This window comes from Suricata suricatta, chromosome 2 (genome assembly GCF_006229205.1).
Source record: "Suricata suricatta isolate VVHF042 chromosome 2, meerkat_22Aug2017_6uvM2_HiC, whole genome shotgun sequence".
Lineage (NCBI taxonomy): Eukaryota > Metazoa > Chordata > Mammalia > Carnivora > Herpestidae > Suricata > Suricata suricatta.
This window is the reverse complement of record NC_043701.1, coordinates 172,408,065-172,420,972: the sequence shown is the minus strand read 5'-3', so window position 1 is coordinate 172,420,972 and position 12,908 is coordinate 172,408,065. Positions and strand designations below refer to the sequence as shown.

Genomic DNA, 12,908 nt, shown 5'->3' with positions numbered 1-12,908 from the left:
ATATCTCTTCAACATAGTGATTTTGTTTCCTTCAGATTTATGCCTAGAGTGGAATTGCTGGCTCATATAGTTCTATTTTTAATTTTTCAAGGAAAATATAGACATCTTTCATAGTGGCCATACCAACTTACAGTCCTACCTACAATGCACAGGGTTCCCTTTTCCCCACGTCCTCACCAGCATTTGTTTTTTCTTGTCTCTGTGTTAGCCATTCTAACAGGGGTGAGGAGATACTTCACTGTGGTTTGGGTTTCCATTTCCTTAATGATTAGTGAGGCTGAGCACCTTTTCAAGCATCTGTTCGCCATTGGAATATCTTTTTTGGCAAAGTGTCTTTTTAGGTTCTTTGCTCATTTTTTAAAATGTTTATTTAATTTTAAGAGAAAGAGAGAGACACAGAGAAGTGAGCGGGGGAGGGGCAGAGAGAAGAAGACAGAATCTGAAGCACGCTCCAGGCTCTGAGCTGTCAGCACAGAGCCCGACACGGGCCTCAAACTCAAAGACCCCAAGATCGTGACATGAGCTGAGGTCAGACGCTTAACCGACTGAGCCACCCAGGCATCCAGTTCTTTGCTCATTTTTTAATGGAATTATTATTTTAGACAGTAACTCCTTATCAGGTATATGATCTGCAGATATTTCTTTCCGTTTCATAGGCTGCCTTTTGATTGTGTTAATGGTTTCCTTTGTTATGCAGAAGCTTTTTAGTTTGATGTCATCCTACTTGTTTATTTTTTATGTTGTTCCTTCTCTTGTAGCCAGAAATTCATTGCCAAGACCCATGTCAAGGAGCTTTCCTCCAGGTCAATTGTTTAAAACTTTATGTATTATACAGGCTACTTTAAGAGAGAAATAAATTTTCTGGACCTCATGTGTTGAGTTTTACTATTTTTATTATAATTTTATTTGACACTTATAAACAAAGAACTATAAACTTTTAATTTAATTTTATACAATTGTAAAAACAACACACAAGTTAAATATGAACAGAACTTTGAAAACGATCAAATGCCAAGTTAACATTAATTTCATGTAAGGGGTAATGATTTTGCTGAAGCTAAATTGGTACTTACAATTGGAATTTGCTTCTCTGTTTAAGCATGACTTCTTTGGAGTTTAGCAGACCTGTGTTCTTAGGTGTCATGTTGATGACTTAATTCTTCTGCCATTTTCCTCCACTTGAACTTACATGAACTGTTTGTTCATTTATCACTGGCTACGTCCTTTAAGTATTAAGTGCACCTCAGTGCCTCCATTCTTTTTAGCTAGAGATCATAAAGCACGATTTAATACCAAGGCAAGTGGATGTGCAGGTGGTAAAATTATGTACCAACACTAGCCTTAAAGGCCTAACCCAGATGATCCAGAATTTGGTCATATTAGTGTATTTTAGATTATCACTAAAAATGCACCATGTAGAAATCTCCTATGGGACTCTAGACCTTCAAGAATATAAATCACTTTTCTGATGGACACAAGAGCACGACATTAAAAGTCTCGAAAGAGGAAAAGGCTGGAAGTGTTACCAAGGCCTAGAGGCCCTGGTGATCCTATCCTGGCACATGGCGAATATTTCATTTCTTGAGTCCTAAGGAGCTTGGGTGTGAAAGCAGGTGAGCCAGAGGGAAGCTGGTCTGGGAGGTGTGCCTGCCAAACCGGCAGGGACATAAGTGCAGCCGCTGGCTTCTCGCGCTGCTCCCCCGCCATGGGCTGGGTGTCTTGCTTATTGCCTTGTTCAGATCTCATCGCAGAGACATGAACCTGAAGCGTAATAGAGTTCTGCTGGAGGTGCCAGGGTATCATTTTGTGATTTCATACAGGGTTTTCGTCAAGCAAGACACATCATCGGTCAAACAGGAAGTGTTTTCTTCCCCTGGAATGTTAGATTTGCCTTGTGTGTCCTTTCCTTATTTACATTAAAGAAAATGGTAGTGAGGACATTTAACATGAGATTTACCGTCTTAACAAATGGACCCTCATAACAATGTGCAACACGGTACTGCTAACAGTAGGCATGATGCTAGACCGCAGATTTCTGGAACTTTCTCATCTTGTATAACTGAAATGTGATGCCCATTTCCTCCTCCTTCAGCCGTTGGCCACTACCATCCTACTCTCTGTTTCTCTGAGTGTTTTAGAAACCTGCTCTAAGTAGAATCACGCAGTAGTTGTCTCTGGTTTATTTCATGTAGCACAACATCCTCAGGGTTCATCCCTGTTGCCTCCTAAGGCAGGATTTCCTTCTTTGTTTAAGGCTAAATAATATTCCATGTGCCCTTTGGACGTGGACTAAATGCACCGCCCTGTCTTTCCAACCCACCCAACCCGATGGGCCCTTGCTCATCCCTCGTCCATTCTCTAGTCTCTTGTGATTTCCCAGATGCCTTCATGGCTCCCATCAGCTGGGACACAACGAAGATGAAACAGAGAACCCAAGCAGGAGAAGAGTGAGGCCTGGGCGGGAACTTGCTGGGGGCGGGGCAGGGGACATGACTCCCACAAGGGAGTGGTGGTGACTGCTGCCTCCTTGCTGTCCCCAGAGGGCCAGCGCTGCACCTAATGATCAGTTTCCATGGACCACCTTAGAACCTAGCTCTGGAAGGTTCTTCTATCATTTCCCCTCCATACCTGTATCATAGTGTCAAGCTTCATTTCCTTCATCTACTCATCTATTAACTTTGTCCACTGGGCCTGCCCCTGCTGGGCCACCTGGCTGTGGGGCTGGCCTCCCCTGCACTCTTTCCGGGCTGCACAGTGGTCAACTTGGCCATGGACAGCGCTGTTTTCGCTGAGCATGAGCAGAAAGGGCTTGGTCAGAAGGCAGCATATGTTTTGTGAGATTCCTAAAGCCTGTGATCCGTAAGCCCATTGAAATTCTATCTGGAATACTAGCAGAATTTTTCTAATCTGCACCCTCACTGCTCATAGATCCCACATTTTGCGTGTGGCAAGTTAAGTGGTAATTGAGGTTTGCAAATTTTCATGTAATTTATTCTGGTTCTCTTCCAGTGGCCTGTGAGCTAGAACTTAAATACAGCCTCATCATAGCCGCTTCTTCCTGTTTAGAGAGCTGGCATAATATTTTGTCTTCTGGGCTCAAATAACCATGTAATTACTCTATAATCATATAGTAATTAGCATGTACTATATGCATTTATTACATAATTATATTCCTGGAGGATTGCATGGCAATTATACTTACATTCAGCATATCATTTTATATACTGTATAATGAACAAGTATGTAATTTGTTGCTCTTTTCTTTTCTCCTAATTTCAGTTTACCAACCAGGAGCTGGAAACTTATTCTCTTGTTGTCTTGTTTATACGGAGTCAGGCAGGTGCCTGAGCAACTTTCCCTCCCTTGGCCTCGCTCAGTCCACCTCTAAGGGACGACTGGGGACTTGTGGGCTGCCCTGGGTTCCCAGTTGTTGGACACCTATTTTCTCCTTGTTGTGAACTCATTCCCTATTAGCTTCAAAACACAGGGTTGACCAGGGCTCCCGGCGCTGGATCTCGGTGAAAACAGGCAGTGTGAGCAGCCAGGCGCCCAGCACTGTCATCACGCCTGCCTTTCTCTCCTTTGCAGTGGAGCACGTCCCCAAAGGGAACAACTGCCTGGACGCCGCCAAGGCCTGTAACCTCGACGACACCTGTAAGAAGTACAGGTCGGCATACATCACTCCGTGCACCACCAGCATGTCCAACGAGGTCTGCAACCGGCGCAAGTGCCACAAGGCCCTGCGGCAGTTCTTCGACAAGGTCCCGGCCAAGCACAGCTACGGGATGCTCTTCTGCTCCTGCCGGGACATTGCGTGCACCGAGCGGAGGCGGCAGACCATCGTGCCCGTGTGCTCCTACGAGGAGAGGGAGAAGCCCAACTGCCTGACTTTGCAGGACTCCTGCAAGACGAATTACATCTGCAGGTAAGCAGGCCGGGCAGCCGGGTGACTGATGGCCTGGCTAGGAGGACCTTTGCGGCGGCCTCGATGTCTCAGAAACAGGACGTGGGGTGGGTGAGGCTGAGGGGAGGGCAGGCGGTGGACCGGATTGGCCAGAACCTGACCTCTGCGTTGACCCAGGGTTTTTCAGAAGCTGGTCAGGCTCCCGTGCTGAGCAAGGCTCCCCTCTTGAACCTGGGGAAAGCTCGGAGAGGTGCTTGGTAATCACAGAGGTTCACCTGAGGCCAAGCGAGCTTGAAGGCTTGTGCTCACTCAGCAGGCTCGGAGCTGCTTCCAAGGATCTCAAGGGGTTAATTTGGTGAGGAGGGGAGAGGTGGTCTGCAGATATGGGGGCTCTTGACTGTCAAGGCCTGAAATCTGGGAGAGACCAGTGAGAGACACTGAGCTGTGTCCAGCCCTGAAGAGAACTTCTAGAATGCCTGGGTCTGTTCTAGGCCAGTCATTCCTGTGGCCTAGAAAAGTGGGCACCTCCTTGCTCAGCCATGCTTCTGGATCTCAGTTCCCATCAGAAGTCTCTGCTAAGCCCTGCCCTATTGTTGAAAACAGTACCTTCCTTTGCCTTTTGGGTCACATCATTAATTTATTTTAATGTTTGAAGGAAGCCATGAACACATTCTCTGCCTTAAAAAAAAAGGAATAAAGAATTAGGTGGCTGCCCCCTTCACTCTGCTCCCACCTGCCCCTGGCTGTGACTGTCAACAATTTGATGTGTGTCCTTCTAGAACTTAGGGTTGAATTCAGTTGCTGATGGAAGCAAGTAGATTTTGATAAGCAGAGACCGGGAGTCTTGGCAGCCTGAGGCGATGATAGTGCTGCATTCAGACGTGCAGGCTGGATCCCGGGCTGGAGGTTTGCACGGGGCATCATTTTGAAGATACGGGTCCGTATATTTCACTCTGATAGAATGGCAGCCCATTCTCCCCTCAAACTAGTTCCAATAGTGACCAGAGGAAATTAAAAATCCTCACTCTCCATGGAACGCTCTCCTGCTGAAGGTTTTTCTGGAAGTGGTGACCCTCCACTTTTTGTTGTTGTTGTTGTTGTTGGAAGCAGGGTACTTGCTGTAAGAGGAACCGTGTACATGACTAGTTGTGCCCTGGAAGGCGTCCCAGGAGCTCCCGCAGTGCACCTTCTTCAAGGACTCTCTCGCTCCGAGACCCCGGGTTCCACGGAGATTTTCTTAGCTAGAGGCTAGAAGCAGGGACAGCTTGCTAGAAGGAAGAGGCAGATCCTCTGACCGGCCGTAACCTGGGGAAGCCAGGCAGCCAGGGAGCAGGGACCTCCTTGCTGGACATGAATGTGGCTGAGGAGCAAGACTCAGGGAAGGGGCTGTAGGAGCAGGTTGGGAGCGAGCAGAGAATCTTTTTTTTTTTTTTTTTTTTAAGTTTCTTTATTTATTTTGAGAGAGAGAGAGAGAGTGTGTGTGAGAGAGAGAATTCCAAGCAGGCACTGTTAGCATGGAGGCCGATGTGGGCCTCAAACTCACAAACCGTGAGATCATGACCTGAGCTGAAACCAAGAGTCAGACGCTTATCCACCTGAGCCACCCAGGCGCCCCAGGAGCAGAGATTCTGAACTGCCCTTCTGTGAAGACTCCTGAGCCTGAAACTCAAGTTCCTGTGCCCCGTGAGTCTTCAAACAGAAGAGACTGGCTTACAGCCAGCCAGCTACAGCTCCCCCTGCGTCTATGGTAGATGCTACCTTGTTTGCTGATGGGTCCAAGCCGGGCAGCCTCGGCCCCCTGAGCGGAGGCCAGGAGGTGGGAGGGGCGGGTGTTGATGGGGGCCTCCCTCGTCTCCCCCTGAAGTTTGCCTTCCAAGCTCTGCAGGAGGTCTGTGGCCGCTCCTGGACCGGCTGAGAGCCCATCCTGAGTGCTCCCTCCGCACGCCCTGGCCTGCTGTCCTCGACACAGAGAATCCTTGGAGTCGGTGTGAATTAGCCGGATCACATTACTTTTCTGCTGAGCCGTAGTGAGAAATAGCTGGAAATTCAGGAACGTGGGGTCCTCTGGGGGAGATGGCTGGAGGAACGTGCAGATAACAGGGAGGCTCCGACTGATCTGCTAGGAAAGTTCCAGGAATTCTTTGTTGAGACAAACTCAGTAGCAGAGAGTGGCCTCTGCCGAAAGGGGCAGAAGCGTACTGGGCGGGCAGTGGGGACAGTCCTGCCTCATAACTGACGGTGCCTGGTCACCCCAAGGTGGGGGTGCAGTGACCACGGCTGCCATGCAGTGGGGTGGAGGCATCAATAACCGAACGGCTGTTTGGAAATCCAAATCCTGGAAAACCCAGGGGCCCTACCAAGTGAAATTTGTCTCCATGGGAACTGATAGGTTTAATGCCTGGTCTTGAGTCTTCCCTGGGAAGGTGAATCAGCAACTCCCCCGGTGGTACCCATCGCTGGTATTGAGCCCATCATTTCTTTCCAGAACCTCGACATATTACTGATGATTACCTCCTCCCTGTCAGATGCGGTCAATGTAATTTAAGCTGCTGGGTAGACGAGGGGTGTTTTCTTTCTTGCATCAGATTTTATTAATCTTGTCTTAGTTTCTGCCTTTTATTCGGTCTCTCCATCCATTCCGATGAGGCTCTTATGGTTACTGCTGCCCAGAGCAGCAGCTGGTACTCCCTGGAGCTGGGGCTTCCGCGGGGCTTCACGTTACAGGTACCCTGACCCTTCCCCAGTCAGAGAGAGGGAGGCCCCACGGATAGGATGACTTAAGGCCTCATTGAAGTATTCCCAAAGGAAAGGGACAGCGAGAGGAGAGATTGCTTCCCCAAAACAGTTTTCTTTTAAAGCTCGCACTTTCAAATGTTCTGCTTCCATCTCTACATCAGCGCCTGTCAGAGCTGCTCCAGATCATTAAAACTCCGCTGCACTTAATAGTTTCCAGTTCTCGGCGCACCGGGCCCTCCCGCCAGGGTCCAGCGGTGCCTCTGTGCAAAGCCTGTCCCTCCTGCCCTGTGCCTTCAAACAGACGCGACGCAACTTGAGCCTTCCCTTTTGACTTTTTTCTTTTTTCCTTTCCCTTTTAAAGATGCTGACTAGTTCCTTTCCTCTTGGGGTGGTTGGGGCCTCCAAGCTTGTCTGCAGAAAAGCAAACGCAGAGGTATTACAAAGGAGGGTGTGATGAAAGTTAAAAGCCTCGCCTTCTTCCCCTGAAGCACATGGTCTCCCTTGCCAGTTGACCCTCTGATTCCTTTCCTTGGTGCCTGGAAGGATGCCAGGGCTGGGTGTAGCCATAAAGGAGGCATATTCCTTTATTCCTGCTGCAAGTTGGTAGAGATGCGTAATTCAAGCCTCTGTCATACCTCCTCAAACTCTAATAATCCAAGATAGATTCAGCGATCAAGCCCTGGCTCCAGGTGCTCAAATATGTTCATATGTCCTGTGTTTTTCTAATTAATAAAGACACCTCAGCTCCACTTTATTACCAGGAGGATGAGCATCTTCCTCTGGAGTGTGCCCTCTCCTGTTGTCATCTAAGAATGGCGGACTTCTTTCTACTCCAAAACCCTTTCTGCTTCTGAAGGCAGGAAATGAGGGAGCTCATTTGCCTGTGGCTCTAGGCGCTGCCTCCTGGTGTCGCTGTTGAGAACAGCCTGGAGGAGGCTGTGTGGTTTGGTGGCCGTGTCCTTGGGCCATTCTGCACAGGCAGTAAAGGTGCTGCGTCCTGGGGCCCGGAGTAACTTTGTTCATAGTCAGTAGTTAACCACTCTTTCCCAAAGCATGACATTTTGCCCTGGGTGTGGGGCCCTAAGAGGTTCCAGCCAAGCCAGCCCTTGGACTTAAACACATTCTATCTGAGCCTTTCCCTTTACTGGAAGTAAATTCCAAAGTCAATGTTGCATTCCTTTCTCCCTTCCTCCCTTCCTTTTTTCCTTCCTTCCTCCTTTCCTTCCTTCCTTCTCTCCTTCCTTCCTTCGTTCCTTCCTTCCTTCGTTCGTTCCTTCCTTCCGAAAGTTCTGTTTGTGGTAAGAACACTTGTCATGACATTTGCCCTCTGAACAGACCTTCGGATGTACGATCCAGTACTGTTGTCTGTAGGCACAGTGTGCTCTAGCAGATCTCTAAAACTCGTTTATCTTGTAGAACTGGAATTTATACATACTGATTAGCAGCACCCTGCTTCCCCTCCCCCATTTCTCAGCCAAAATAAGTCTGTTCTCTGCTTCCATGAGTTTGATGATTTTAGATTCCCTCGTATAAGTGATATCATGCAGTATTCGGCCTTCTGTGACTGGCTTCTTTCGCTTAGCATAAATTCCTCCAGGTTTATGTATGTTGTCACGCATTGTGGCATTCCTTCTCTTTAAGGTGAAATAGTGGCTGGTCTAGGATATCTCATTCCTTCTAGAAAGATTCTGATAATGCTGAAGCTCTAAAGAGAGGGTGTCAGGTTTGGTGCCCTCTGGCCCCAAGGCTTTCTTGGGGCCTTGCGGGAGCTATATTCACTCCCCTGGAACCCTGGCTCTGTGTTCCCTTAGTTCCTAGGAGTGGTGGCTTTGATCAAGTCACCCGGTATATGGCTCTACCCTTCCCCAGGGACTGAGGATTCTAGAATTGTGACCTGGTTTTTGTTTTGTTTATTTTTAGCAGAACCAGGAAGGTCTCTCTGGTACAGTTCCAGAAGAACAGCATATGTAATTTTTAAAATATTGCCCTAGCCAGCACCCCTGTTTCACCCTGGGGCTGACTGTTACACTTGGAGGAAATGTGTTATAGTTAATCTATTAACCCGATGACTGGAAAACATATCACAAAACCATGCGGCAGATTTCTGCTCCGGTAACTTACTTGGTCTGACCGCGTTAGTGCTCCTTTAAAAGGTGAGGAGTGCCTGGAATCAGATCTCCTTCGCACCAGACCCGGTGGGGTCTCAGAAATCAAGACCATCCTCCCCTGCTTCAGCTGCATTCCTGAGCTGAAAACTGGATTCTGTATTACTGTATCTGGGCTTGTCTTGACATGCAGCAAGCGAGGGAGAAAATGGCTCAAAGGATAATTAATGCCTAAAACTAGATGGGTAGATTAATTTGGTACTTAATTTTATTTTACGCTGATTCATTCACAAATGGAAATCAGCAATTAGACAATGCAAACTTTTGAACCATGGAAAGAAAGGTTCGGGAATATGAGAAAATACAAGTAAAACATTTTCCAGTTCATTTGAGCAGTTTTTATTTCAAATGATTACATGGGTGTCTTTAGCAATGCATTCGGAGTGCCGAACGGCTAGGTTTTTACTGTGCCCCACCTGCGTGCGCGACCTGCCACCCAGCCTGTGTGCCGGGAGCCCCTGGGACCCTTGAGGGGGAAACTGCTGTGTCCAAGCAGCAGGTCCTTCAGGATCCTGAGAAGGGCAAGGATGCCCTCCGGAATGTGCTGTCACATTCTTTGGCCCCAGCTTCCTGTTGGGTCTTCCAGGCCCCGCCCCAGCCTGCGCCCTGAGGTGGCCATTCAGCACCAGCTAAGCCTTGCCTGGGCCTCACCATCGTCCGGGCTCGCAGGGGTAACCTGAGCTGTGAATCAGGAGAGAGCCTGCTACAGCGTGCTCCATCTTGTCACCTCGTATCTCCTTCCTTATCTCTCTTTTGGCAGAGGCCAGTGTGGAGCCATTTGTCTGCCACTGCTGGAGCCTGTCGTTAAAAAAAGGCCTGTCGAGATTTACATCCCATTCTCTCTCTCTCTAGCCAGCCCTTTCCCTGCACCTGCCCAAAGCTCAGAGTCTCTGCTTCTCTTCCTTTGCCCCTTCCTTCACCTGCCCACGTCCTCACCAGAGTCACTGTTGTCATTCTTGGCCCCAAGACAGAAAGAATCACAGACTCCTTTCTTTATACTTGCACATTCTGTCAGTTATTAGATATGCGTGGACAGATGGAGTCTTGGCATCAGAACCATCTTTAACCATCTTTGAGTACGAGCATGGGTAGAAGAGGGATGGAATGGAGTCTGCCCAGGAAACCCAAAAAGAGAGCCCCCTACTTCTTTGTGGGAAGAGTTGTCATTGCAGAAGGACTCAGGAGCCAAGGGCATCGTGGAAGAGAAGCAGAGAGAGTCAAGCAGGAGGAAGGCACTGTGTTTGGGGAGCAGGCAGTGGGGGCGGTGGGAGGTATGAGCCAGGAGACTCTCCTGGGGGAGGAAAGAATCGTGTGATATAAAGGCAAGAGGTTGGGAACCTCCAGTGCCATGTTGAAGTATTGATTTCACCCATCGAAGCTTTATGAAGGGAGAGAGACCTGGGCAGCCGGCCTCAGAGAGCTTCTGGGTGGTCATGTGGAGGAGAATCAACTTGGGAAGAGTCCAGGAGGCAGGTGGGAGATTCCTGGGGGATACCAGAGGAGAGGTGCCTGGGAGAACAGGATGATAGTTGGGAAGCTTGGGGCACCACAGAAGGGAGGACTTGAGGATTTGCTGAGTTCCTGACATAGACTGAGGGTAATATGGGTCTCTGCAACCTGGTGGCCAGGTAGATGATGGTGTTAGTAGCCAGGATGGACTTGTCTCTTGGTTTAGAGGTAGGGGAAGAGGACCATGGATGGTTTGGGCCATGCTCCGTTTGAAGGGTGTGACTTCATGACTCTTTGGGTCCATGAGAGATACCTAACTTAAGCTGATAGGGCAGCAGAGGGGAATTGTATTAACTTCTAGGACTGGGAAGGCAGGGTCACTGAATATGGCCAGAATGGAGGACACAGTGTCACTGGCACCACACTGTCACCTCGCTGCTCCCTCAGCTGGCTTTTTTCTCTTGTCCTGTTTCTCCGTCAGTGCTGCCCCCCACAGCTCCATGCACATACCCTCTCACCTCACAGTCAGAGACAGACAGACGCCTCCCCACTGCAACCTGTTAGAAATATCCCATTGAAGGACTTTGATTGGCCTTGGCTGTGGCATGTGTCTACCCCTGGATCAGCCACTGAGGTGAGAGGGAATGTATATTTTGACCCACTGGAAGCCAAGATCAGCAGAGTATACTACCAGAAGCAGAAAAGGAGTACTAAGCTCAGAAAAAGCAAGATGGGGTCTGCAGTGCACAAGAGTGTCTATGCTCTGCATGGAGATGGAAGGTTCCTACAGCTGGAAGTAAAGGCACAGTCCTTTCAGTGGCCCCAAGGCCCCACATGAACTGTCCCTTTGCCCTTATCTTTCTGGCCTCTGCTCTAGCCATCCTGTCTTGGGTGTCTCTCCTTCAGCCACACTGGCCCCCTTGCTGTTCCTTGAATGCACCAGGCAGGTCCCACCCCTGGGCCTTTGTTCTAGCTATTCCCTCTGCTAGAACCACACTTTTCCCCAGAAGCTCCCAAACTCCCACACCTCCAACTCTCCTTAAATCTCATTTAAACCTTCTATTTACTGCTGCATGTCTCTGCACATTCCCCATCCCCTTATTTTGCTCTCATTCTTTTTCACTTTCTAATACATTATGCAGTTTACTTATTTGTTTTGATTATTATTTGCCTCTTCACTGGAATATAATTTCCACAGTTAGGATAGATCTGTGATACATCCTATGTGCCTAAAATTGTGCCCAGGAAAATATCCTGGCCTTACTAAATGTTTGCTGGATAGGTAAAAGGATGGATGCATTTAATACATGAATGGATCTCAGAGAAGGGGCTAGGAGTAGATTTTAGAATGATCAACATAGAGGTTTTTGAAGATTCAGAGGATTTGTTTCCCAGGGGAAAGTGCTAAGAAGAGAAATAGACCAAAGATTGAACCTTACGAACACCAGGTTTATGTTAAACGTGTCTAAAGAGACCTTACAGAAATAAGAAGTTAGAGAGTTGGAAAACCAAGCAAAATCCTCTGTAAATCAAGGGAAACCAGAATTTTAGGAAGAAAAATGTGGTGAGCATGTGTGTCAGTCACTTGGAGCAAAAGGAGTAGCACTCAGAGTGACGCTGGTTTTAGCACATAGGAAATCTGCCCATCCGCCCAACCACTATTTGCCCATCCATCTTTCCATCCACCCATCTACTCACACACCCATCTGTCCATCTGTCCATGCATCTACCCACTTGTCCTTCCATCTATCAACCCACCTGTCTACCCATCCATCCACCCACCTGTCTGACCATCCATCTGTCCATGAATGCATCTGCCCATCCATCCATCCATCCACTCACACTCTGTCCATCTACCCATTCATCCATCTGTGCATCTATCTACCCATATGACTATCCATCCATCCACCTACCGACTCACCTGTCTGACCATCCATCCATCCATCCGTCCATCCATGCATCTGCCCATCCATCCATCTATCCATCCACAGTTTATCCATTCATCCATCCACTCACACTCTGTCCATCTATCCATTGATCCATCCATGCATCTATCCACCCATCTGTCTATCCATCCATCCAACTGGCCAGCAGTGACTGTGCTGGGAGTGAAAACCCAGCTTCTTGCCTGTAGCACAGCAAGGAAGGCAGGCGCACATGCAGTCATAAAGCCTGGTCTAGTAGTCTGGGGCCAGGAGCATACAAAGTGTACAGGAGAACAGAGGTGAGAACAGCTCACTCAGAGGGCTGGGTCAGCTCAGCTTCCTTAAGGACCTGCCATCTGAGCTGGGCTGGAAGGATGTGCAGCCTTGGAGAGAGAAGCGTGACAGTAATGGAACAGAGGCCCAGGCCTGTGGGTGTGAGGAAGGTGTGAAATTTGAATGACAACCCATTCACCCTGGTTTGATGATGAGCAGCATTGGGAACGTTGGACAAATGCGGTCTTGAATCAGCCCAGCTGACTTGCATGGGGACAGCCCGGGCGCAATGAGCCCAGGAACCGCCAGCTCCCGCAAGGAGGAGGTGAGGGTTAACCAAGTCTTGCTAACTCTAAAACCTGGTTCCTGTCATTTTTTTTTCCAAATGATTGTCTTTCATGACAAGAATACAATGTTCTCACACTGTTCAGCCTTAGTTCCAGACAAGCAGAATGA

At 48.5% G+C, this 12,908-nt stretch overlaps 1 protein-coding gene across 7 annotated transcripts in view; it reads left to right on the top strand.

Moving 5' to 3' along the window:
• Positions 1-12,908, top strand: part of GFRA1 (GDNF family receptor alpha 1) — a 212,910-nt gene that overhangs the window by 145,810 nt on the left and 54,192 nt on the right. For all 7 annotated transcript variants that reach the window (XR_003905752.1, XM_029932644.1, XM_029932645.1 and 4 more), the window contains one exon: positions 3,589-3,925. Coding sequence is in view for 6 of the 7 variants with exons in the window: in XM_029932644.1 (XP_029788504.1) it covers positions 3,589-3,925 (337 nt within the window). In the remaining variant the exon portion in view is untranslated. The remainder of the gene's footprint in view (positions 1-3,588; positions 3,926-12,908) is intronic.